Source organism: Anopheles marshallii, chromosome 3 (genome assembly GCF_943734725.1).
Source record: "Anopheles marshallii chromosome 3, idAnoMarsDA_429_01, whole genome shotgun sequence".
Taxonomy (NCBI): Eukaryota; Metazoa; Arthropoda; class Insecta; order Diptera; family Culicidae; genus Anopheles; species Anopheles marshallii.
This window is the reverse complement of record NC_071327.1, coordinates 27673530-27698334: the sequence shown is the minus strand read 5'-3', so window position 1 is coordinate 27698334 and position 24805 is coordinate 27673530. Positions and strand designations below refer to the sequence as shown.

The 24805-nt window shown below is 40.7% G+C and overlaps 2 protein-coding genes across 2 annotated transcripts; one reads left to right on the top strand and one right to left on the bottom strand.

The window, feature by feature from the left end:
- Positions 1-8534: 8534 nt before the first annotated feature.
- LOC128711084 (dynein axonemal light chain 1-like) lies at positions 8535-9342 on the bottom strand. Its single transcript, XM_053805947.1, has 3 exons — positions 9188-9342; positions 8937-9048; positions 8535-8834 (listed from the first exon to the last, which is right to left on the bottom strand). The coding sequence occupies exons 1-3, from the start codon at positions 9340-9342 to the stop codon at positions 8535-8537; spliced, it is 567 nt and encodes a 188-aa protein (XP_053661922.1).
- A 1936-nt stretch (positions 9343-11278) lies between these two features.
- On the top strand, positions 11279-13406 carry LOC128715048 (uncharacterized). The gene is made up of 2 exons (XM_053809929.1): positions 11279-11637; positions 11708-13406. Exons 1-2 carry the CDS (start codon positions 11279-11281, stop codon positions 13404-13406), a joined length of 2058 nt encoding a protein of 685 aa, XP_053665904.1.
- Positions 13407-24805: the final 11399 nt, after the last annotated feature.

Genomic DNA, 24805 nt, shown 5'->3' with positions numbered 1-24805 from the left:
CCAAACGTCCGCAGATAAGGAAGCATTAACTCCGAATCATTTTCTTTTAGGCGACTCAGCTGGTAGAAAAGAAAAGTTGCGAGCGTTACCGGAATTAGCTGTAGCCCTTCGTAGTAGCTACCAACGAGCAGTGGTTCTTGCTGAAACAATGTGGGACCGTTGGTTGAAAGAATACGTCCCGACGCTTAACCGACGTACGAAATGGCTAGCTCGAAGCAAACAGTTAGAACCAGGCGATTTAGTTTTCATTACAGAAGGCCCCAGGAAAGAGTGGCCACGGGCGATAGTGCAGGAAACGTTCCCGGGAAGCGATGGTACAGTTAGACAAGCAGCAGTACGTACTGCTACGGGAAAAATATTGAGACGCCCGACGGTGAAATTGGCCGTGATAAACGCGGAACTAGATGACCAGCAACAAACGTTTAACACCAGTACAGAATAGTGCGCGAAATCGATTGTGAACAACAGTTTCGTGCAAGCAGATGTGTTCACGGGGTGGGGAATGTTGGCACAATTCAGAAAGCTTCGGTTGTTGTTTACCAGCTGTCATCTGGTGGTCGATTCGATCTTGATGTGCGATCGATATGCAAAGAGTCGTGCTACCGATCGCTAGATGGCGCTGGCCACTCCTGAGTGGAAAGAGATAACAACTGCGTGGGAGCGAAGCAACAAATGGACGCGGGGCGAACGAATCAGAGAAAAGGGCAACCCAGGTCATAAGGTTCAGGGACAACCGGCGCCCGATCAGCTGGTTGACGAAATATTACTGAGGTAGTAGCAAAAGTAATCGCCGCGAAAGAAGACGTTTTTTAAAGCCTACACCACCTACAGCCCTACAGTGGTTATAAACGTTATTATTGCTAAATAAAAGTCTTTAAAATAAATTCGCGCATAAAAGCTATTTAGTTGCGACGTTGCAACAAATATAATATTACATTTTACTTCAAACTTTTACTAAAAACATTTTACAAGCTAAGAATTAACCCCCTCCAGATTAAATAATGTGTACAATCCGCAATTTAAAAGTTGATTTCAAATACACACCTTGCACACCTATCGGCGCTTTCAATTAAACGCTATTCAGTTGAAAAGTCACTTCCAGTTCACATGCTCTAATTTTTAAACCGGAAGGTGGCACAACTGTTGCTCAACTTTGTTACAAATTCGGGTTCAAAAAACATTTTTTTTTTTTTGCAGCACCAACAGAAACACAAACTTCCACGAAAACTCCAGCACAAACATGGCAAAAACCAACGTGTGCCAGAATGGTAACCGCAAAACCCATCGCCAGTGCGTCGCTGATGGACAAGAACCGCAGACTCAAGTTTGTCGAGATTCGTCGTGCTGATCTGAAGTGTTGAACGATGGGGGTTAGGATTCGGATAGGATGAGAGAGTTGTTTTTTTTTTGTATTTCTCAATCGTGGTAGAAGCTTTTATCGAAATGATTAATGGCTGTTGCTGACACTTGTTGAACTGTGGTTAAATGTTTGGCGAGCTTGGAGCTGTTTATTCGCTGCTTAATTGTGTGCATTGTTTGCAGGCTTTTTGCAGGATAAGGGATGGAAAGAGGATGAAAAAGCTTAACCTTTTTTCCTGTCCAAACCCGTAAGTAACAGAGTTAATTAAGACTTCAATGAAGTACACATATGCTGTGACATCGGTAATGCACTGTTCAGATTCGGAGATGCCTGGAGATCACCGAAGCTTTCAAAATATTATCAAGAAAATTATGAGATTTGAAAGTCGTTGAGTCTTAGTGCCAATAAAGTAACCTCCGAATAGACAAGCTGTTTTAACACACATCACAAATAGCCAATAAAAGGATAAATCTGCAAAAATGCATGAAAAACTGAACAACAATTCAATAAATATCCAATGCGCCACAAAAAACGACCCTCGTAAGAGAATTATTTCATCGTCCCATATTGTACGGAGCATAAAAGTTTGATGCACGAGGCAGACATGCTGCATATGACAGGATCATTCAAATTTCAAGAACACTCGAAAAGGGAAAACTGTATCTGTAAAAGATGAGAACAGGATATCCTTATTAAAAATATAAACTCTTCAATAATTATATTTCAACAATTCATGAAATCATTTTCCACCATATACCATACGCATCGGGAAGGGTGGAATGTCGACCGTATCAAAACGTCGCAACATTGTTATTGCATTACTGCTTTCGCTTTCGTACTCTGGCATAAGAAGAATCCGTAAAGTGATTGCTTTTGATGTATTACAATCGACGCAGCATGTCCGGGCATGTAGCGCGCTCCGACAGCACCGACTGCTCCGCAGGGTTTAGGGTGGACAGTTGTATCATCCTTTCCATGCCCGAGGGACTTTCGGCTTTCCCAAACCCAGTCAAGTAGTCAAGCATGATTTGTACATCGGAATCGTTACGTCTGCCGTCCGTTGAATCTCGTTTTCTACGAAATACGTTACAACGACCGGTGGGAAATTGGAGGGAAAATGCTCGACACAATTTTCAGCTCCGTTTGTTCTCTGAGTGAGATTTTCTTGGCTATTAGAAGTGGATGAGAAGCCTCGCAAAAGTGAAACGATTTAAGCCCTGCAAACCGATATGCCAAAAGGAAAAGGATCGCAAACCGGACGATGACTTCCAGCAAAGCTAATCCTCGATGCGGTTGGCTTTCCCAGTTTTGATAAGGTTGGCATAATAAATTCATTTCTAAGATGGTCTTCTCGCTTCTTTCGCTCGACATTGTTATTGAAGTATTTCGTAAATAAAAACATACTTCCAACTATTTAAGAAGCATAAACGTGTTTATAAAAAAATGTTTAAACTCATTATCTTTGGATATTATTCCATTATAATTAAACCATACTTTTAACACATCCAACATCACATTCCCACGAGGATTATGAAGATTACCGAGTTTTGTGGGTGCCTAAGCTCTCCGTATAGTTCTAGGGTCAACAAAATACTCGCCGGCAGTGAAAAATACACTTGATGAGCGTTTAATTCTACCAGTCCCGTCCAGAATATTAATTTCGTACGGAGCGCTTAACAGGAAAATATGACCGTGAGTCCACGAATAAAACTCATTTCAATGTTTTTAATGGTATGAAATAAAAGCGCTCCCAAATATGATGGACAAAATAATTCGTTTTTCCGGGTAGAAATTATAACGATACATTTTACAATTTTTTGCTCCATTTGATCTAGAGAATCCTATCGGTACGACTCAATGACCATTATTGCACTAAAATACAAAACATCCTCAACCTAGATTAACAAACCGGTGTTTGGAAAGGTGCGGTGCAGCATAGAACTTTGTTGCATTGTTACCATTCAGACAAAGACGCATTCAAATGCATCGTAAAGGCACGATACAATAGCGTCAGTGAAAAATTAATATCTCCTTTTCCGTCCGGCACAATTATTCGCAGCGAAAAGAAAGCACGCCGAACCGGTCCAAGGACTAAATGATTATAATATACTTACATACCAGCCGGTATATCACGTGCATGCAAAGGCTGGAGAGAACTGCATCGCAGGGGTACCGCTGCTTTGTTGCATTGCCTTTGTTTTGTGTTCGGCCCACACGATAACACCATTTTCCATCCATTTCCCAAGTGCCACTCGAAGGGAAACGATGGAAATGAGAATGTATACCGGGAGCATAATAGACGTTACCTTGAAGTCAAGGATTTCGCGCTTTCGAATGTTAGCAGATGGCTCTGATGATGCTGAGGATTCTATATTTCGCAGCTCGACAATGGTGGCTTTCCCGTTTGGCGTTCAACTGGGGTAGATGGGGAAGAAACGCAAAAAAAAGCTCCTGCATCCAACAGCTCCATGTAATGGAAAATGCTCGATCTGAGGGCGATAAATCAGGAATCTACATCCACTACCTTCGCCCGATCCAATGATTGCTCGGCATATCGTTGGCGTATCGTCGTACGGGCGCAGCAAATGCGAAACCATCCTTCTGCATGGACTGAGTCCAACGATTTCTCGCATATTGAGGTGGGCCCCATATCAAGACTCCAATAACGCAAAAAAGTAACATTAACTTTCATTGCCAACGATTCGATTTCGGGCGAGGAATCGGGAATCGCTGCTGCAAGCAACCAAGATCGATCGTGTTTGCAAGACTCAATATCGGATGGATGCACAATCGTGACATTAAATCACGTTTAGCATGCCATCCGGGAGTTTTTTCTCCAGATTGACCTTGGCACAGGTATCTCTGGGCGTGATTTAAACACGGTGTGAATTTTTGATGCAGCTGTTTATGTGGTGCATTTCCATCGAGAAACGGAAGCAATCATTGGGCAATGATTGGGCTGTGGAGTACCAACATTTCCTGAGGATGGATGCATCTTGTGGAGGTTTTCTAAACTTTTTAAAACAAACAATTCAAACTTTCACGTTAAAACACATGTCAGTAACTTAAATGTTCGAGCGGTTCAATGTTGTCAATCGTTGTGTCCTAAAAATGATACTTCAAACGTATCTAACTTGCAATCGTCCAAAAAAATTCTTAGCAAAATCACGATAATAATGTACGAATAATTGTAACGAGCACAAGATAATCATATAAGAATGGGGTCTGGAGGTCGCGAGATTAAAGCGAGTTTGCTATCGTTCCGAATATGTAACACTCGATGTTACTATTAACCTGCAGCAAATATTCTCAAGACCACAGGTTGGTAAGAATGACAATTTTTGCAATCATATAGCTAATGCTACAATAATACTTGCGACATCAGCTGCACAGAATGTGTTCACGATGCTGCAAAGCACGATACAACCAGGTGTTGGATGACGGTTACACGCTTGTCTTTCAGTCTCTCTTCACGATGTGTTGTTTTTTGGGAGGACATAAAAAGGGCCCTGCTACGGGTACGGTGTTGGTTGAGCTAGATGAAAGAAAAGCAACCGGCCCACGGTGGTAGTTATACGCTTTTCCAATATCATATACGGATGGAAATGTTTTTGTCAGCCTTTGACAGCATCGTGCAGTATCGGAATCATGAAATAATAGAACGCCTCTTCGGCTAATACCTCTGTCAACGAAAAGCTCCATATGATACATTGAATAGAGCATATTTGCATTGGGCGTTCGATTCAACGTTGACTAGCATTGTCATGCTTCATATACATACATTGAGGTACATTCTGTGTACATTGAGTACACGTAAGTATCGAAGACCATCACAAAAAATCCAATTAGATTGAGAAATGATACGCATCGGAAATGATTATCATGAATAGATGCATCTTCTAAAGCCTGACCTTTCATCATTGACCGCTGTTCAAACGAAAGAGAAATGCAAACAAAATGAACTTGTGGATCGTAGCATAGCGATAGCATAATGGTTCAGCGAATTTCGCCTTTTCGGTCTACATGCAAAAACACCGAACTGAAAATCGTTCACGGAGCCACTTCTCCGTCCGGCTTAAAATCGCCTTCGCCACTCTATCTGAAGGAGTGCGGGTCAGCATACCTTGGCGATGCGAATTATACTTCGGCCCCGTGCACCTTTGGCAGACAACAAAGAAATGGAAACTTTGCAGACGAACTGTAGCAACATTCGAGAGCATGGCAGAAACCATCGCCTGCACTAACGGATGTGGACGGGCGCGCAACTATGCGAAGGAATTTCTCGGACTCGTCTGGTCGACACGTTGCTTTGGGCGGGTGTGTTGTTTTTTTTTTAAGCTTGCATTTAGGTGAAGCGAATACCAGCTAGACGCATGTTTGCTTTATGTCTGGCATGCACAGTTGGGATTGGAAAAGCCACGGTGGGATTTTTACGGGAATTGGTTTTTACAAGCTATCTAAAACAATGAATTTGAAGGAGCAATGTCGTAATCGATTTTAAAGCCACTGGTTTAAAAAATTTTCCAAACTTCATTCGGAATGAAGCGAAGGCTTTCTCTAAAGGGATGTTTGAACAAACTTTGTACTCTAAAAAATCTAAAGTCACACAAATAAGAAAGTTCTGTCATTTTGATATAACAACATATTGTGTGAGATACGTAGCATAAATATTGAATTCTACAGACGACAAGCTTTGTAATGTCCATGTGGAATTCAAACGCATATATTTAACTTTAGCCTTCTTTGTTTGAAACTGTCACAACTGTGTGCAAGAAAGCAAAAGGAACCATTAGAAACCTGATTGAGGATGCAGTTGAGAACAATCTTTACTTCTCCGTTGCCAGCCAGCGTAACTCCTGCGCAGTGCAATGTGGCTGGATTGCGCGATTTCTATAGAAATGTTTTACGATAATAAACAGGAAGGAAGGTGAGATAGAGCAGGTGCTTTTATAGTTTCGCTCTTTTGCTGATTTATTTCGCAATTCTTTCACTTCAGCATCGTCGTTATCATACACGACTGTGTAAACGAACAAGATGAACGACAGCCAGTGCGGTTAGCAGGAGTCATGAGATACACACAAGGGATACACGTTCAAAAGTAGCACAAAAAGGTGCAACTGAAAAGCAGCCTGCACAAAACAGTGTTTGCTAGGATAAATCATAAAAGCAGTAGAAAAACAATTATACGGTTCGTTTTTACGCACCACGTATCCTTTAAAGCTCATTACGGAATGGCGGTCGAATGATAAGCTTTTTCATAAAAAAAAAATATGTTTGTGGCACAGAGTAAGGTGGTTCGTCTTCAGCGAAAACGCATAGGAACTGAAACGAACGGATCGGATGAGAGACCCGGATGTGAAAGCTTTCTTTTGCTCGGATGAAATTGAGTGTTTTTGAGCGACAGCCACGTTTTTTCTGTGCCAAGAGCTCGGGGATGGATTCAATTTTCCAGTGCTCTTATCCTTTGCGCGAGATGTCCGTGGTTAGCTATTTGATGTGATAGCTAAAAAAAATCCCTCTGTTCCTCATCGCACAATGTCAAGGATCGAGATATGCTACACTTCTGATTAATCCTTTATCACACTAACCTACTACGCTGACCCGCACGACTAGTAGCGCAATGGCACCGAACCCGAAGCAAAGGAAACATGAAAGCAGATAAACTTTCCCTTACGTCGACGCTAATGAAGACAATGAAGCTCCTTGAAGCCGGTACAGCGCCGTAGCATTTCTGCTGATTAAATGCTTTCCAATTATTACTCTTGCCCATCTTCAAGGCTTACGTCCTCGAGCGATGCAATTTTACGTCGCTGGTGATCTTCAATTCGACGCTCATTAATAAAGCTCTATGGACATTTGCAATGACATTGCACGCGAATCTATGATCGGACAGAGTAATTAAAGGCCCACTCGGTAAAGCTCGTAGACTGGGTGGAATACAGACGTCTATGATACACGTAGAAACTACGGGTTTATACTGTTCTGGAATATGTCACAAAAGAAATTCACTTGTCTAGCGTTATAAATGTAAGAATACTTACCACTTGAAATATATTTTGCAACTCTTCAGATCACACGAAAAGAAGAATCTGTGAAAAAAAAACCATTACAGAATTATTCGCACAGTGTTATTGAATGTTGATGTAAAAAAGATAGAAGTAACATTTCGAATATCTTTTACTTAACTTCAATTTTTAAGCTTAAGTCTCTTTTAAGTCTCTAAGAACAAAATATCATTATAAAACTACTTAATTCAGTAAACGTAAATTATAAAATATTTTACGATTCTGACCTTAGATTTTTTTCATTAGGTAATACTAGTTTATGCCCCTTGCATATGTGTTATTTTATATGCTGTATTTTATATCTTAACGAATAAAAAAAAAAAACTTTAAGATTACAAAACTGGGTGTCTAAATATTTGAATATCAAGATTTTAATCCGTATTGGTTTGATGACCAAATAGATACTTAATTGAGAAATAGATTTAGTGCAATACTAAATCATAAATAAATAAGTAAAGTACTTCTTACAGGATTTATAGACATCTGATAGCTGGAACCGTAGATATCGATTATTTTTACTCACAAACCGACACATCAATCTTAAAAGCAACGTTGTGGAAAATTCGCAATTGAGTGAAAAGTTAGTTTTCTGTCGCCCTTATCTTTAGCCAGCTTTCCACGTACTATCATCTAGATAGTGTTTGCCAGCTAGTGAATGTATACACGACTCTTCCATTCTATAGTCTAGAAAAATACATAAAAAAAAACCTGACAACATCGGAAAGTGCACAACACACTCCACGCGCAAAAGTGAAGTCAAGAGACAAAGTGCTACTCAACGGTGTGAAACTGTAGTTCCAACGCTTGAAAGTTGTTTACACTCAGTGTGCGCTGTGTGTTCTGCACGCTGGTACCACGTACATTCCGTAGAATTCCATTTCATCTCCATCTACATAGAACGCTCAAAAGTATCGTAGCCGAAAAATGACAACACAAGTGTGTTAGAGGAGAAATATAAACCTACTGCTGCTGCTTCACATGCTCGGCTCTTTTATGAATTCAAATAGTATGCTGTCCTACGGGCGCCTTTCTAAATTGAGCGCTTTGTGCACACAGCAAAGGGATTATAAACACCTCGCTGGCTGTACCGCAAAAGACACCACAAAACGCTAGTCCTCATCCTCCGTTAGCATTGGCACACCGTCAAGCTTCTTCAGCGTGGGTAACCGCTTCGTCACCTCCCGCACATACACCGCCTCGTCCAGATTTTCCACCAGCGGGTTACCGGCAAACACCAAATCTTCGAGCGTGCCGGAAATGGCCTGCAGTTTCGCTAGCTCGCCCCAATCACGTACCGAATTGTTCGCCATGTAGAGAACCTTTAGTTTACGCAGACTTTCCACCCCTTTCAGTTTATCGATCAGGTTGTAGCTGATCCACAGTTCTTCCAGCGTTTCGCCTACCACTTCCTGGCGTTCATGGGTGTACCCCGATTCATTTCCACAAATTAAACGAGAAATTAAAGATTAATAGGTGAGGTTCGTGCCCTTCGGGCGACAGCGGGCACATACGATGCCACTAAGTGATTTGATGTAGTTACGACCAAGCGCAAGTATTCGCAAGTTTTTCATCCCGTTCAAGCCGGCAATTTTTTCAATCATATTTGACGACAGGCTTAACTTTCTGTGACGTTCATTTTCGGTACGTGAAGCAATTCAGACGTAGGAAACGATACAAATAATGCATTACAAATTAATGACACTTCAAAATCCCACCACAACTCGCTTCTAGGAAACGAAAGTGAAAAAAAAACGACACTTACTGACAGTTCGCCAACGTCCCGAGGGTACCATCCATCTTCTCGATCGGTGGCCAACGGAACTGTAACTGTACGTCGACTGCTTCGACCGGATCCTGCCCATCGTGTTCTTCCTGCCAACGCTTCAGTGCGTCCTTAATCGTGGTGGAACGGGCCATCTTGCTGACAGCATCAGCAGCAACTGCTCATCGCATCAAATCTTCAAATCTTTCCAAGCCTACTAAGCAGCTGTTTCACGCGGGCGAAAGGTTACGCTACATTAACATCCGGGGTGCGAGAGATACCAACCAACTGTCCAACGCGTACCTACACAAACAATCGTCGTCGCCTACTATCCGGGGATTTCGTTTTTCACGAGAAATCACTGATGTGGGAAGCGATTAATTAATTGTTCGTTGAACGTCCATCGCAAGGGACATGCCTCCGGTGGCGACATGCATGACATCCTGACGGCAATCAAGTGCAAAACTATTTCCGAGTTTATCTCCCTTCATAGAATTTCATTGCTCTTCTCCGGTTGGTCCTCACCAAAAAAAGACAATTAAGACAGAAATTAACGAGCCTGTGTGCTTGAGTATCGTTCAATAGCTGCCAGCAGATAGAAACGTCAAGTGCAGCAGCAGTTGTGTGCAAAACCAACTGCATGGTAACGAGCCAGTGAAGCAGTCACACTATACTGACGACGTCCCCTATGTACAACCGTGTATAACTTGATGGTGAATGATGATTTTTTTTCCAGAACATCCAAAGTGCAAAACAAATTGAGATACAAACTGCTACTGATGTCAACTTGCAGGACTTTATGCGATAGAGGTGAGGTTTCTCCGTACCACTCCCGTGTAGCGGGGTATGCCTTGCGTTGGCAAGGTGGCTGTAACTTACAACTTTATTGCCTTTCGTGCGAAAATTTAATAACATCATTTCGCCCATAACTCAAATGAAGGAAGATACATAAGTTTGGTTACGAAGACTTCGGCGTACGCTAGTGAGAGGGGATAAAAAGAAGCAGTACCATGTAGCAAACCCGTTGTGACAATGTCGCTTCTGTGAAATAGTTTTTTTACGACGCGTTCAGTGAAGAATCTTTTCGCACATTCTGCACACAGGACAAAAATGTAGTGTGGTTGTCATCTTTTGCTTTTGCTCAGAATGCGAAGCAGGGAAAGTTCATTGATGTAAAAAGCATACTTTTGCACTCTTGATTCGTCTTAATGTTAACAACTATTGGGAAATATATAACTTGCTACAAACTCCCAATCAATATGGACAAATGGCATTTATTCGAATGCCACAAGCTGGATGATGCCGTATATTTCTATCTACAATGCTCTCTCCGCTCCTCCAATTGTGAGGATAGGAAATCATTTTTTCTAAAATACTGTACAACTCGTTATCCGGTGCAATAAATTAAAAATAAAGTTCATTCATCATCAATTCTTGGAAGGACAAATACCACGCTTTTGCGTACGACAAATCGGAGGTAAGAGTCTCAACTGACTTTCCGTAGCAAGAAGTATTTATGCGCCCGAGGCATCGGAAATCAGTCGGCTTAGTTCTAATTGGCAAATTTAAAGGATCTTTTGTCACAATTTTCAAGAAACAAGGATTTTTCAGAGATGAAATAACCTAAAAGACAGTTAACAAATCATATTTAATATAATTTTTAATCAACTCTTTGCAACATCGTTCTATATGTTTATGCTTGTAACACTAATAACCTATTAATCTTGCGAGAAATTTTAAATATTTTCGCAAAAAGCGTGTGGCAGATGTCCATTTTTGTCGTCATATTACATTCCTCCGCTTACAGTTGATCATTGTAGGCATACAGTTTCACTGTAGAACCATGTATCTTACAGCAAATGAAAATTTCGACATTCTCGCACAGTTTCTCTTCGTCACAATGTCAGATACCGTACCCCACACAGTAGCGTTCGCCATTAATTACCGGTGAAAGCCTGTCCCAAAAGCGACAGATTTATGATGTGTCGTATACGCATAGTAAGGCGCATCGTTCACGCTTCGGTCCGTCGCATCGCAGTAACCACAACCACCCAGCATGCATGGTAACGGTGGTAGCAACAACGCAGCGTAATGACTGCAGAAGCACACTCGCCAGCACAGGAAGTTGACCAGGTGCTGCGTGATATAGCGCTCAAGAACCTACAGCTACGCCGACTCACTGGTGTCCTGCTAGTGGATTCCGAGTTTCTGCGCCTTTGGGACAAATTCGACGAAGTGAAGCGTACACTCGAGCAGGCATATTGCCAGCAGATAGATCGATTATCCGTCGATAGTGAAACGGAGGATATTATTTCATTACTGGAACTGAAGGTGAAAATACTGCAGCGTTTAAGGAGAGGCTTGTTGGAACGGATAAGCCGATACAACGACGCGCGGAAGGAAGACCCACCAGAACTGCAGGAAAAACACTTCCAGGAGCGGTTACAGACGTTAGTAAGCATATCGCTGTGAAGCAAAAACGGGGTAAATTTGTTACATTCGCTACCACCTTCATTTCAGAGCACTTAAACAGCTGAACAGAACACACAAACACTTTCGACGGAGTGTTTTAGACATCATTTGGGCTGTTGGGGATATTCACCAGCTGGAAAAAATTGAATCGTTGCTGAAAAAGACAGATTTTTTGCACGGTATCGTTTGCAAGAATCATCGAAACTGCCTGCACGTTCTGCCAGCCACCAATCTTGACCACACTATTGAGCTCAGCTGTGTTCGGTTACAGTTTGCCGCTAATTCGCTTCTAGTTTTCGCTCTGATCGATTTCCGTGAGCTACTCAACACGATGGAAAGCGAGGAGAGTATTCATACGATGCATGCTAAACTGCAGGACGAGATACGACGTTCCTTGAATGATATCCACGTGAATGAGGAAGAACTGGTATCTCTACGTCAGAAACTGTTCTCCTCAACGGACAGTCTCACAGCGCAGCGCGCCATTGCAATTGAGGAGCGGGAGAAACACGGACTTGATCTACAGGAGCACTTGCGCACCATCGACCTGCTCGAACTGAATCGGCAAGAAATTGAGGGTCGGGTTACCCTTTTAATCGAAGAAAGGGAGCTAATCCAGAAGCAGCTGGATGAACGACGACGTCTACTCCAAGATGGTATGCACGAGATTGTCCGCTTGGAGAATCTCATAGAGCAGATCGAGCGAGAAATATCGGAGCGTACTGTCAGGTTCCAAGAGGAAACTCAAAAGCTCGAACAACGACGGCTGGATGTCCGCAACGATGATACCCTCAGTTCTGAAGAACGATCAAGGTTGTTGGCTGAATGTGATGCAGAAATGGTTGAACAGCGTAAAACACACACTAGCGACATTAATTTACTTGAAGCTCGTTGTGATGAGCTGAAACGTCTGTCCAAAAGTCTGGCCACTGATGTCGGCATGTTTCGTGACGAAGTAGCGCAGAAGCACCGTGACCAGCTGGCCGAGCTAGAACGTCAGAAGCTACTAGCGACGAATCCCTCTCAGTTAGCCCTGATCGAGGCACAAATACTGCAGCAGCAGGAAGAATTTGACGAAAATCTCACCATGTTGAGCCGTGCTCAGGCTCGCACAGAATACTTTCACGGCGAACATGGACGATACTTTCTCAATGAGGCGGGCGAACGAATATACAAACGGGATTCGCGTGCTTCCGAATATCGTCTAGGTCCGGATGGTGAATGGATTAAAATTTCTCCCGCGCTCAGCCTTTCCACAGACGAAAACGGTGTTTACTTTGTAGATAAATTCGGACAAAAAATTTACCAACAAAAAAATTCCGCCGACGCGCATGGTGAATACTATCCGGATGAAAATGCCACACGGGTGTACATTGAAACACCAACTAAGCCAATGCTGAGTGCATCGAGTGAATTCCCATCCTCTCCATTCCAGCGAACCCAACAACCTCAACCTACCAGTCCCAGTTCGCAGTCATCCATGGCAGATCGGGAATTTCTTGAGGAGTCGGAATCAATGCAGGAATTGCGGGCACGAGTTGCTAACGATGTGGCCTACATCGAGGAAAGCGTAGGAGTTGCACTACGGAAAGGATTGGCAGCGCTAACCCGAACCAAACCGGCAGATCCAATCGGTTATCTGGCGGATTACTTGGCGCTATTGCAAAAGAACGCGTTGGAAACAAAGCGCCGACAGCAGCTGCTCGAACGACTTCGTTTAGCTGAAAGCGCGGAAAGCCGGATATAAACATGTTCAATACGAAACGTATTTGCTTGATTGAAAATAACGCCTGTTGAGGAAAACGCATTGCATTGCTATCCTATTATTGTGCTACTCGGAGGATATTTTTTTAAATTTTCCGTGGGATTTAAATTATTTAGTTCATTAAATTCACCTTACTAATGTGCTCCGTACGATGCTATGGAATCAATTTATTACGTCCAATTTTGTATTCGTGGTACACTACCGCTTTAAGTTTTCGGTAAAAAGTTGATAAAGACGATGATGATGGTTCACAATAGCGAAAATAACAGGAAACACCCTCATTATGTACCGGCATGTCATTGAAAAACATAAAATGGTATATTGTCTTCATGCTGTATGGTCTCTTTGGGGTGTGTAAGCACAATGAAAATGCAAATAATGTTTACATTTCAACACCAAAATGGTTACCTCATGTGGTACAACAGTGTTCGGAGTACATATTGATAAATTAATAATGTTTGCTTTTATGCTGTGCGTTTTATGCCCATCCATTTTTCTTTTATGACATTTCGAAGCTCAATATTCTCAATAAAAACAAACGCTAAATGTTACATTAATTTTGCGTTGTCTCTTTGATGAATATGTGGCCGAAACAATGTGATAATCTTTCCTAGCTGGAAACATTTTATGTTCTTTTTGGAGTAAAGTCCAGTTGAAGCGGGAGTTGTAATAAATTCTTCAATAAATAAAAGTTTATTGATCTTTAGCCTGCTGACACAAGCCTTGGGGGGTTATACAAATAATGTACCGAGCCGAGAGAAAAACATAACGAAATAAATGGATTTTCTTGTCCAAAAATGGAAGCTAACGCAAACCGACAGGCAACAACAAAGTCATTCCAGATTCGATCGTCCCGATAGATGGAATTTGCAAAGATCACGGACAGAAAATGCTAGGATGCTTCATTGCTGCAATAATCACAGCGATATTTTATCGTGATCTATTTCACGCCATTCTCACGGTAGGGTGATGAAGGTTGTGTACAGGGACCAATCGATTTCCCTCCAAGTTTGAGAAAGTCTAATGTTTTACGTTCCTTCATTTGTTTCGTATGCTTGGAAAAATTTCCTCACAATGCATAATGGAATTCTAAGAACCTACAGTGATAGAGTTGGCTTGATCAGGATATCAAAACGAAATTTTCAGACACCACACAACAACAAAAAATAAAGTAAACGAGCCTAACCACATTTATAGTGTTCGTGGTTTTGGAAAAGCGCTGGCGTTTCATCTGCTCCATCATTCCTTCTTCTTTTCGGTGCCAGTCATTCGCTTGCCTATCCCAGCTGGATTCGGTTGATAAAATAAATGAACATCGTGTATCAATTCGTCCGTCTTCCAATTCAGCGGTGATTTTCTAGCTTCTGGCAATACGAAAGGACACAGTTGATAAAAAAAACGCAGCAACAGGAAGGAAAACCTTTCAGGAGAACAAAGGAAATATTTCACTTACATAAAATTGCAAAGCATTAACTCCGATAAGGTTGAGCTTATCTAAGTTAAATACTCCATAAAAAAGTTATGAAATTGGGAAACTCATTTTAACCATAATCTAAAACAAATTGACTATATTATCCCAAACCCTTTAAGGGTTATTCATAATAAAAATTCGTAACTGTTCCAGACGAAGTAGTGTCAAAACCAATGTGGCGGTACAAATTTTAACGTCCGACCCGGACGGACGAACTACACCAGCACGGCAACACATTTTCGGTGGTATTGGGGGGACATTTTGAGGGATACCATCAGCATCCTCGTGTCCATCATAATCATCATCTGGCCAGTTGGAACGACAGTTCGCATAAAAAAGATTCATCGCAACACTAGGAACGCATCTGTGTGAGATGATGTTCAACTTTTTTCAATTTTACTGTCGACTGAGGCGTACGCCGGGGTGAGCTATTAATTAAATCAGGATGAAGTCTGAACTGAACAGATGGTACTATAGAAAAACAAAATACACGGCTTGTGTTTGAGGTTTTTTTTTTCTTCTGCAGGATAAAACTTTTCTGCTATGCGTATGCCCTCTCGTAGTGATTTGAAGTTGTCGGTAGCGATGTGCGAGTTTCTCTGAATTAATTGATGAGGCTCAAAAAATATTCCCATGGTAATCCAAATTAACCGAACGTTTCATTTGGACAGGTAGCTCATTTTAATGGAAAGCCCTACATTGCGAAGTGATTTTGATTAATTAATTATATTATATCGAATTTTGAAGATAAAACCTTTTTTATAAAACAACATTCACTAAAAATACACGTTTTCAACATTTAAATATTTTTTTCGTGAAGAATGTCTTGTACGTTGTTTAAATGATTTTCAGAGACAGTTTATTTTTAGCCTGAAATTACTAACCATGCTTTACAGGGCTGACGTTACACTTCAATACCTTCAAGTGACGGAGGATCCCACCACATATTTGACCAATAAACCCAGATTATGTTCCGGATTAAATAATCTTCACCCAACCGAACCGAGAGCCCCCGAGTAAACCAAAGCAAACTACAAAACAAAAAATACTTAAACAAAACACTTTACGTTTATGAGCACTCTTGCCGGGATTTGTGATGGTATACTTGCCTAAACCTTACCATATTCATCTGCTGCCACTGCAGTGACCACAGAGGCGTACTTTAATTTTGATAGCATTACTTAAGGCCTCACATTCGATAGGAGAAGAAGTGTTGCTTTGAACAAACCACTGACTTAAATCCATTTTCTAAGAACTCTGGCCATCAAACCAGATTGAACGACCACTTGTGTAAACATGCTAATAAAACACTCCACCAACAAATCCACATCGAGCGATGGAGATAAAGTGTGTGATCTTCCAGCAAAGCTTACCCCTCGTGTAAGGTCCAAAAATGTCCTTAAATAGATAGATGAATCGGTGCTCTGGTGTTAAATGAAATAGTGAAGCTTTAAATAATACCGTTTGTCTCTGCTAGAAACTGGTGTCAAAGCAATTTAAAAGCACATGATACACTAATTGACACCATCTAACAATTATATTTTTTAATAAAAACGTATCTAAAATGTAGCCAGATAATGTACCACGGAAAAAGATACGATTGTGTTAATTTATTGAACTATATTCCTTCTAGGATAGGATTCCATTTGAAGATCAATCAACCAATACATTTCATGCATAGAAATTCCTTGCTCGTCGAAGTGTCCATACACTCGAGTGAACCGATAAAAACTAATTAAGCAATGTGTTTGGTTCACTCAAATAGAAATTAATTTTCATCATCGATAAATTTGCATTCCAATTTCCCTCGAGGCAGAGCGACTTCTGCTTTGCACGGCATTCATTTCGTTTCTTTTGAACGAATCGATCGATCGAAAATAGGCAATTGAACGACATTAATTTGAATGTTAATGTGTGTTTGTATTGTGCAAATAAGCTAATGCTATCAACAGGGACACATCCGATTTTTTTCCTATTTTGTTCCAAAAGTTTAAATATAGTACCAGAAAACTAGCAGATACGTAAATTTATCACGTTTTGAAACTCTAAAGCGGAAAACGGCATTATATCTACATTACTTTCGTAATTCAATATTGTTCCGCTGTCAGTCATAAATTTCGGCAATCTTCGTTCGCACTGTGTATCAATCTACTTTAATGTTCCGCCAGGAGACACAAATTGAGCGAAAGTTTCGATGATGGAAAATGAAAATTGACAGGGTAGGCAAAGCACCGGTTACCCTCCAAGGCAAACATTTGTGTTTCGAACAATAAATTTTACATTTCACAAGCAGTCGTACGTCGAAGCTGTTATATTTTAACCAACTACAACAAACATTTTAGGACACAGGGACAACAGGGACCACGCTTTATCTTGATATTTGTACAAAACATGGTGCAGCATTCTGTATGATGTTTGTGATAAGCAAAACCTTAAGTTCTAAAGTTAAAACGAGCTCTTCTTAATGACCCTCATCACTGCAAGTCTCGGAAGGATTTACGAGCCAGACAAAACGGTTAAATTTCTTGCAATATAACTTTCCGATTCACTTGAGCCACGATAAGAAACTTCCTAAAGAAACGCATCGTTAAGGGGTAGCCCTTTCTACCTAAGTATCGTCATTTTCAGAGACCGGGGACCAAACGAAATTGAAGCCCACTAGGTATAAACGATATTACTTTTCGAGTGTTGTGTTTATCCGACATAAAGATTTGCCCGAATCGGAGGGATATCACTGGAAGGTAGATCCTTCGCATGCGGAATACTTTTATCTTGTTTGGGGAAGATACTTTTTACAAAACCTTAGCTGATACGTGAGCTGACCGAATATCAAACCTAACCGTTCTACATTGTACAACTTAGCTTACCGTACACGCTTACTGTACTATGTACTACAATGTAAACGAAGGACAATGGCACAAAATCTGCGTAAGCAAAACGGAAATCTTCTTAGAAATGTGTTCCGCTTTACAGCAGCGAACCGCGAATAAGTTGTTGATGGCAACAGTATATGTGTAAGGAATCCTTTTAACTGCCTCATGTAACGATGCGTCGTTTGCTGGTGTGATACCGATTTCGATTGACATTCTCCCGTACTATGACTAACGACCAAACGGTTAAGGTTTGCTAACATCTTGTAGCCTTTTCACGTTCGTGGTATGAAAGCAAATACCACAAAAGATCACAATAGACGCAACAAATTTTGTGATTCACTGGGAATTGGAATAAAACGGTCCCTGTGGAAGTGGTACATAGACTTGTTTGATTTGTAAAATAGACATAGGTTTTCAAGTACGATCGATCGCACATTGATTGTGATTGAATTGAGATTTTTTTTTTTGTGGAGATAAATAAAGGCCTTTGAAGCAAACAAAACTGTGAAATTTATGTATTTTGTGTTTATAAGTTGCAAACTTGGAAAAAAAAATATTTGTTTTGTTTTAATATGAAATAAATCGAAGTTTTAGATCCTATAGAAAGCTTTAAATCAAACTAAATATACTCCACTACAACATTCCCAAACAAAACGAAAGTAGCAATACGCAGCTTTCCACAAGATTCTACGGGAGGTACCCTTTCGGAAAAAGTCCCCTTTAAGTTGCTTTTATCGCAATGCAAATGAAATAAAATATGCACACTGGAACCCAACGCACACTACTCATCAACACGTTCGAAACCGTGCCAACCAAGTGCACCAACAGGGCAGGATGACGAACATTGTTTGACAACATAGAGGAAGTAACCCGTCTGTCAACATGACACAGATGAGCGTCACCTCACCAAATCCGTGTCCGGAAGGTTCTTATCTGCAGCACGGCAAACACTCGCAAAAAGAAGCAAAAAGGAATAAACGTACATTAAGCGACAGATGATGTTTCAAAATGCTCACGTTTGATGATGCACAAAAAAAACAGCCACACTACTACCAGGCATGTACAGCTGAGCACTTTGCCGTAATGCGAGAAAGAATGTTTAAGGAACAAAAACAAGGTAACTGGTACGGGAAAAAGGCATATTTCAAGACGTTCTGCATTTCTTCATGTTTTCTTAACACTACGGTTGGAACGAAAAAAAGTGTTAAAATGAAATGCATAATGCAAACGACACGCACACGCTTACAACAATTGCATACCCAACGAAAATTTTGCTTCATTCTTGAAGTCAAGCGTGAACAAAGTGTAGTTCGGTTTATTCCTTTTCACGAAATGATTCAGAAATAAGAAAATGTTAATTGGGGCGGCCTGGTGGCATGATGGTAGCGGAGCGGATCTTCACACGAACGGATCGAACCAAAATCCCATCCGAACCAATCCACCGTATCAAGGACTTCACTATCCGGCTACTTCATCCTCCATCGTCCTTCAGTCGAGATTCACTTAGAAGCAATTCAACTTAACGGAGTTAAAAAAAATGTTCAATTTTGTTGCGTTAATCGAGCGGAAGGGAAAAACTTCCGTTCAAATATCCTGAATGAAAACTGAAATTTCTGTAATAATTTGCGAAAAATTAAATAACCGCTACGACCATTTGCGCCGCTGAAACATCCGGTTACCGGAACAAACAAACGTTCGCTTGATGATGGTTGTGTTTGTTGACCAAAACTGTGGTTAGAAAGTAAAAAAAAAATTAAAATAGATCAACAACACGTCCATGAAACAAACCATAACCCTAACAATTAATCAATAATAACATTAAATAAAATAGAAAATAACAAAAAAATATATTGTCATGCTTTTATTTGATACCGAAAAAACAGCATTTTCGTCACATTACAAAGTAAAGCACAGACTGAAAGGATACACGTGCGGAGAACTGACCAAATACTACCAGCAATGAAACATGATAGTATTTCAATAAAGACTACCGAATAAGAAGAGCACACCGATACTTTTCCTTTGTGCGTCTTTATCACGCTCAACCACCCGCCACTTAGACATGCCAAGTTTCGACGAACCAAACAGCTGGATCAGCACTTTGTGTCAGTGTGTCACTCCGCCTGTCCCGAGTATCGGTTTTCGGTTGAAACGGCACGGCCACTTGCGTGTTCTCGGGCTGTCATCAAATTCCGAAATTTTGCTGCCAACCACTCGGAAGCGGACAGAAAGGAAACTGTATTTTTCATTCCGAGAATGAAACTTATCGCACAAGACTTTACCCCGTGTGCACAAAACAGCACTACCCACCGGGCGAAAATGATCGTAACGCTCTGGAGGCTGGACGCAGAAACATAGCGAGGAAAGTGTTGCCATTATCTAATTAAAGATAATTTATTGTAACGAAGCAACGAGCTTGTATAACGCCACTGTTCCTGTTCGCTTCTGGCAGGAATCGCTTTGATGAGTTTTATAATTACGAAAATAATTGTCGTCAAATTTCAACCAATAATCTGATTAAGGTTTCGTTATAATGAATCTGCCAAGTGGACCTTCTTCGACAACTATAGCAAAACTCGAAAATAATTATCGTTTAATAAAAAAATATTGTTTGTTTTTACTATCAGTTTGTTATAGACGACAATGAAAAGACATTGAAAAAATTATGCAAGTGCTTAGTCAGTTGGAGTAGTTCTATAAATTATCATACTCTTTTTTCCACTTTATACTCTAAAAGAATATTACTACGCTTGTTTAGTTGTTTTAGTTTCATATTTAATCAATTCCCCATTGCCCATTGCTTACGTGTAATAAACATTAACAAGAGCAGGGTTATTACAAATACATTCTGCCAAATGGAACTGGCGGCGTTGTTAATGGCTGTAACAAAGTTATGCGAATAACGCCAAATGAGGAAGCTGTCAACAGGCAAAATGGTCTATAAAATTGCAATAAATAGCTACACGAGCGCTCATTTAGCAAACATTATGTACTGACAATCATTGCTACTATCAAATTACCCATAAACTTTGCCATAAATTTTTGTATTCCATCCACCGTACGCTGACGTGGGTGGGGGGTCTACTACACGTTTGTCAAGTTTGCGAGACACATATATGAGCGTTCCGTCATGATTTAGGGATTTTCGGATAAGTCACCCTGCACGGTACTTATTCTTTTCCAGCGACATAAATAATAAGCCTCATCTAACTCGATTTCAACCCAATGGTTTTTTTTTGTCACTGAATGGTTATGATATTGACAAGTTTATCTTGGGCCTTTGTACCGAAAATATTTCGAAAACAACCAAACAAAAAGGTGCAAAAAAAAACTTTTAACGACACGGAAGTTCTGAGGTTCACTGCGGGCCGTCCGGGAAATTCAATTCTAACATACACCCGAAGTGACGCGAACATTGTTACACACGATTCGAAGACGTCGCATAGCGATCCGGAGCTGGCACAGTTACTTGCGGCTGTTTTAATAGACGTTGTAATTCTTAAATTATGTTTCCCGCACCATTTTCCACATTGTACGCTATATAGCTGCCATCTACCAAACCACACGACGTGGATGCAACCGAATAAAGGGCCGAGACGTGGTTTATCTAACTCTGTACATGCTGAAACTTTTTTTTTTCGACTCCTCCCTGAACTGTCCGCGGCTTGATGGGAAAATTGTCAAAACATTTATTTTCTTCCGTTGTCGTCATCCGACATGGTAATTTGCTACGGAATACAAAGCTCCAACACAATCAGCATAGCGATAGAATCGTTTTTTTTTTCGCGCGTATTATTGTAAAGCCTTAGGCGTTTAGTGGGCTTTTTGTCACTGGTATTATCTTTAACGAACGTGAACGAAATCCTATGAAAACTCATCTGGAAAAGAATTTCCATTTTCACAATTTTTGAAACGGCAATGATACGGTTGTAAAGCATGATCTTAGAGAAAAATAAATTGTTAAGAGCATTTCAAGGAACTCTAACACTCTCTTTAAAGCTTTCCATTTTCTGCCAAATACGCGCCACCGATGACCTTTTTGCAAAGAAAAGTTGTATCTTGTGGCGTTGCATTCCTAATACCTTACACCATCCTTCGCTAAGTAGTTTAACTCCAATTTCTTCCAAATGCTCAACGGATGTTCAACAGAAAGTTCCCCAGCATCCGGAAACGCCAATGAAGATTTGGTTGAACAAATTAAAATTACGTTCCTCCTTTTTGCCAAAACTGACGGGAAACACAGCTGTTGTCGTAGGTTTCTAAAACGAAATGGTTAAAATAGCTGTTCTACCGGTGACACGTTCAAAGCTAGTCGGATCCTCTTCTGACAAGAAGATGACAACGGAAATTGAAATTAATTCTATGGAATTTCATCGCTTTACAGTGCTCGCCACATTGGGAGCGAGAAAACAGATGTTAATGTTTGAAGTAGCTTAGAGATAGTAAATTATCCGACAACTTCATACAAAAGCTTTGCAGAAAACACGAAAAACATAATGAATCACGATTCGCCTATCATGAGTTTGTTATAGTTTGAATATTCTTCCTCCTTTTGACCTAACGATCTACTAGGTCATGCCTGCCTGGCTAGTCATACACGGGAGTTGGTACGATACTCCTTGCTACGGAGGATTGGTCCGGATGACCGGAAGACCCGCACCACTACCAAAACTCTACCGAGTTTGAAAATACTTACAAATAAATAAGAGATCCTTTTATGAATATCAGTATCCTTAAAGAAGAACAAACATTTTGGTAAGATATTATAATAATGATTTTTTTTTACTTCTGGTAATTTGTGATATTTTTTTTTGTCTAACAGCCATGACAGCCATAGCATTGAAATACTTTAAATTTAGTTGCCCAATAACGCAAACCGCTGCAGTATTTAATAGAAACGTAATCTTTCAACTAAATGCTCTCTCACAAATCATTTTCAAGAGGGCGACTTAATGACTTCCGAAAGTGTCATTAACAAGCTGGTTGCACGAAAAAGGAAAGTAATCGATGAAATCCATTCCGTCCAAACTGGATAAGAATTCACGAGGAGGCATGAAAGATGCCACAAGTAGATAAACATTTTGTGCCATTAATCCTACAAATTCTTAAGTGCATACATGTACAATGGTACGGTAGAATCAGAGGATCTTGCTGTTGATAGCAAACAGCAAAAAAAACAACAGGAAGCACACACCCATTTTAACCCAGTTACTGTCGCTAATGGGAGACGAAATTTATGGGCCAAGCGCGCGCATTTTATGCACCGGCTTTCCAGTTGCCACCTTCCTATCTGCTCGCTTTTGACTACTTTTAACGAGAAAATGTGTAGACGAACAATAAATTGGTATAACGAGGACAGGACGCCAAGATGTGTGCATTCTTTTCGGTTCCCAAAAATATCCTAGCTGACGGGGAAAATTCCTTACTCTACGATCGTTATCATTCCGTTCGCACACTCTTATGCGGCAATGCATGCTGGAACGAACCACTGCAGACGCTTAAGAAAGTTGTCTCGAGTGGGTGGCTGCATTGCCCATTTTGTGCGACAAGTGCTTGAATAAGGGGTTTCTTGTGACGCAATTTATTAGCATCTTTTCAAACCAGCAAAATATTATTTCCCAAGAAAATGTGAATTTACTTTAGCCGACATCACTGGTGTTAACATTCCAGCCATAAGAAATTTGGAAACTTTTGGCGAATCTTTTCAATCATCCGGAACAAGCTGAAAGTGATGGAGCACCGTTTTTGGGGAAGTTCTAACACCAAAAGGGCAATAATAATGACGTGACATGTCACCTCATTTGACATCATTTGTTTTTAAAACCTCGTCACCGTCTGCAACAATCCCGATTTATTCTAATTAATAAACTTTTTTGTTATCAAGATGAACCACCAAGCATAAGTTACCTCCCCCGGAAGGGTTGTTGTAACAAGAAAGTGAGGAAAACAAGTTCTGAAGAAATTTACAAAAAAAAAACTGCCATTTATCATAACCAACCCACCAAAGTTTGCGTTTAAAAGCTGTAATTATCTTGCAACAATGAAGGCAAACACAGCGACAATGTTAGACAGAAGAACAAAAATCATTACCCAGATTAGTGATGTTTACCGTTCTTATCTAAAGCTGTCCACCTTTTGTCTCAGACGTTCGTCGGTTATGGGGACGCTATGGCTAAATTACACTAATGTCCGAAAGCACACTGATGCGGACGCAGTGAAGTCTCCCCAAAGAGACATAATTACGGTGTGGCAGCAGAAAAACTCATTCGAATCGATCCGTACGGCGGCTATACGGTGGGCCGGCATACCGAGCGCCAGTCACCGACGTAAATAATGATATCCCTCACTCTCTCGGTTTGATGGTTATGATGTTACTGATTACGTTACGATGATTGTGCTGCATTGGTGATTAGATTCCTTGCCTGTTGCTTGCTGGGTAAAGGATCCCTCACAGCACAGGCAAGGAAAAAAAAATACATAAAATGCGCGCATAGTCTCAGGAGGAAAAGAGCAAATCGGATAATCTAAACAATGGACAAAATAATGTTCCGGAGAGTTTGGCGGTGCGCGGACGGGGTGGAAATTAACCGAATGAAATATGCATAAACAAATTACGCAGACAATTGTTGGGTGGCGTAACTCTGAATAAGCTCATCTAACTATGTGACCGCAAAGATGGGAAGTTCCGTTGGGTGTTTAAGGAATCGCTTAACGTGGGTAATTTGATAACGTGTAATTGACACAATAGAGATCAGCTTGTAAAAAAAACTCCTTCACCGTATGAGGGTGTGATGTCAATTTAAGTGGGAAATTCTGGCACAATTACTCCTTCGATTTGGCGAGCAAACGAACATTACATTACCGCACAAAAGCTGGCGTACAAAGTTATGTCCCGAGTTGGTGGTGGCGCGTGACGAAATAAAAAATAAACCCCCAGACTACAAACCACCCAACCAATCACGCAAAGTACCGTCAAAGGGAACACGGGCACGGGAATAAATTACCATCATTAAAGTTAGAAATTACGCGGAAACAAC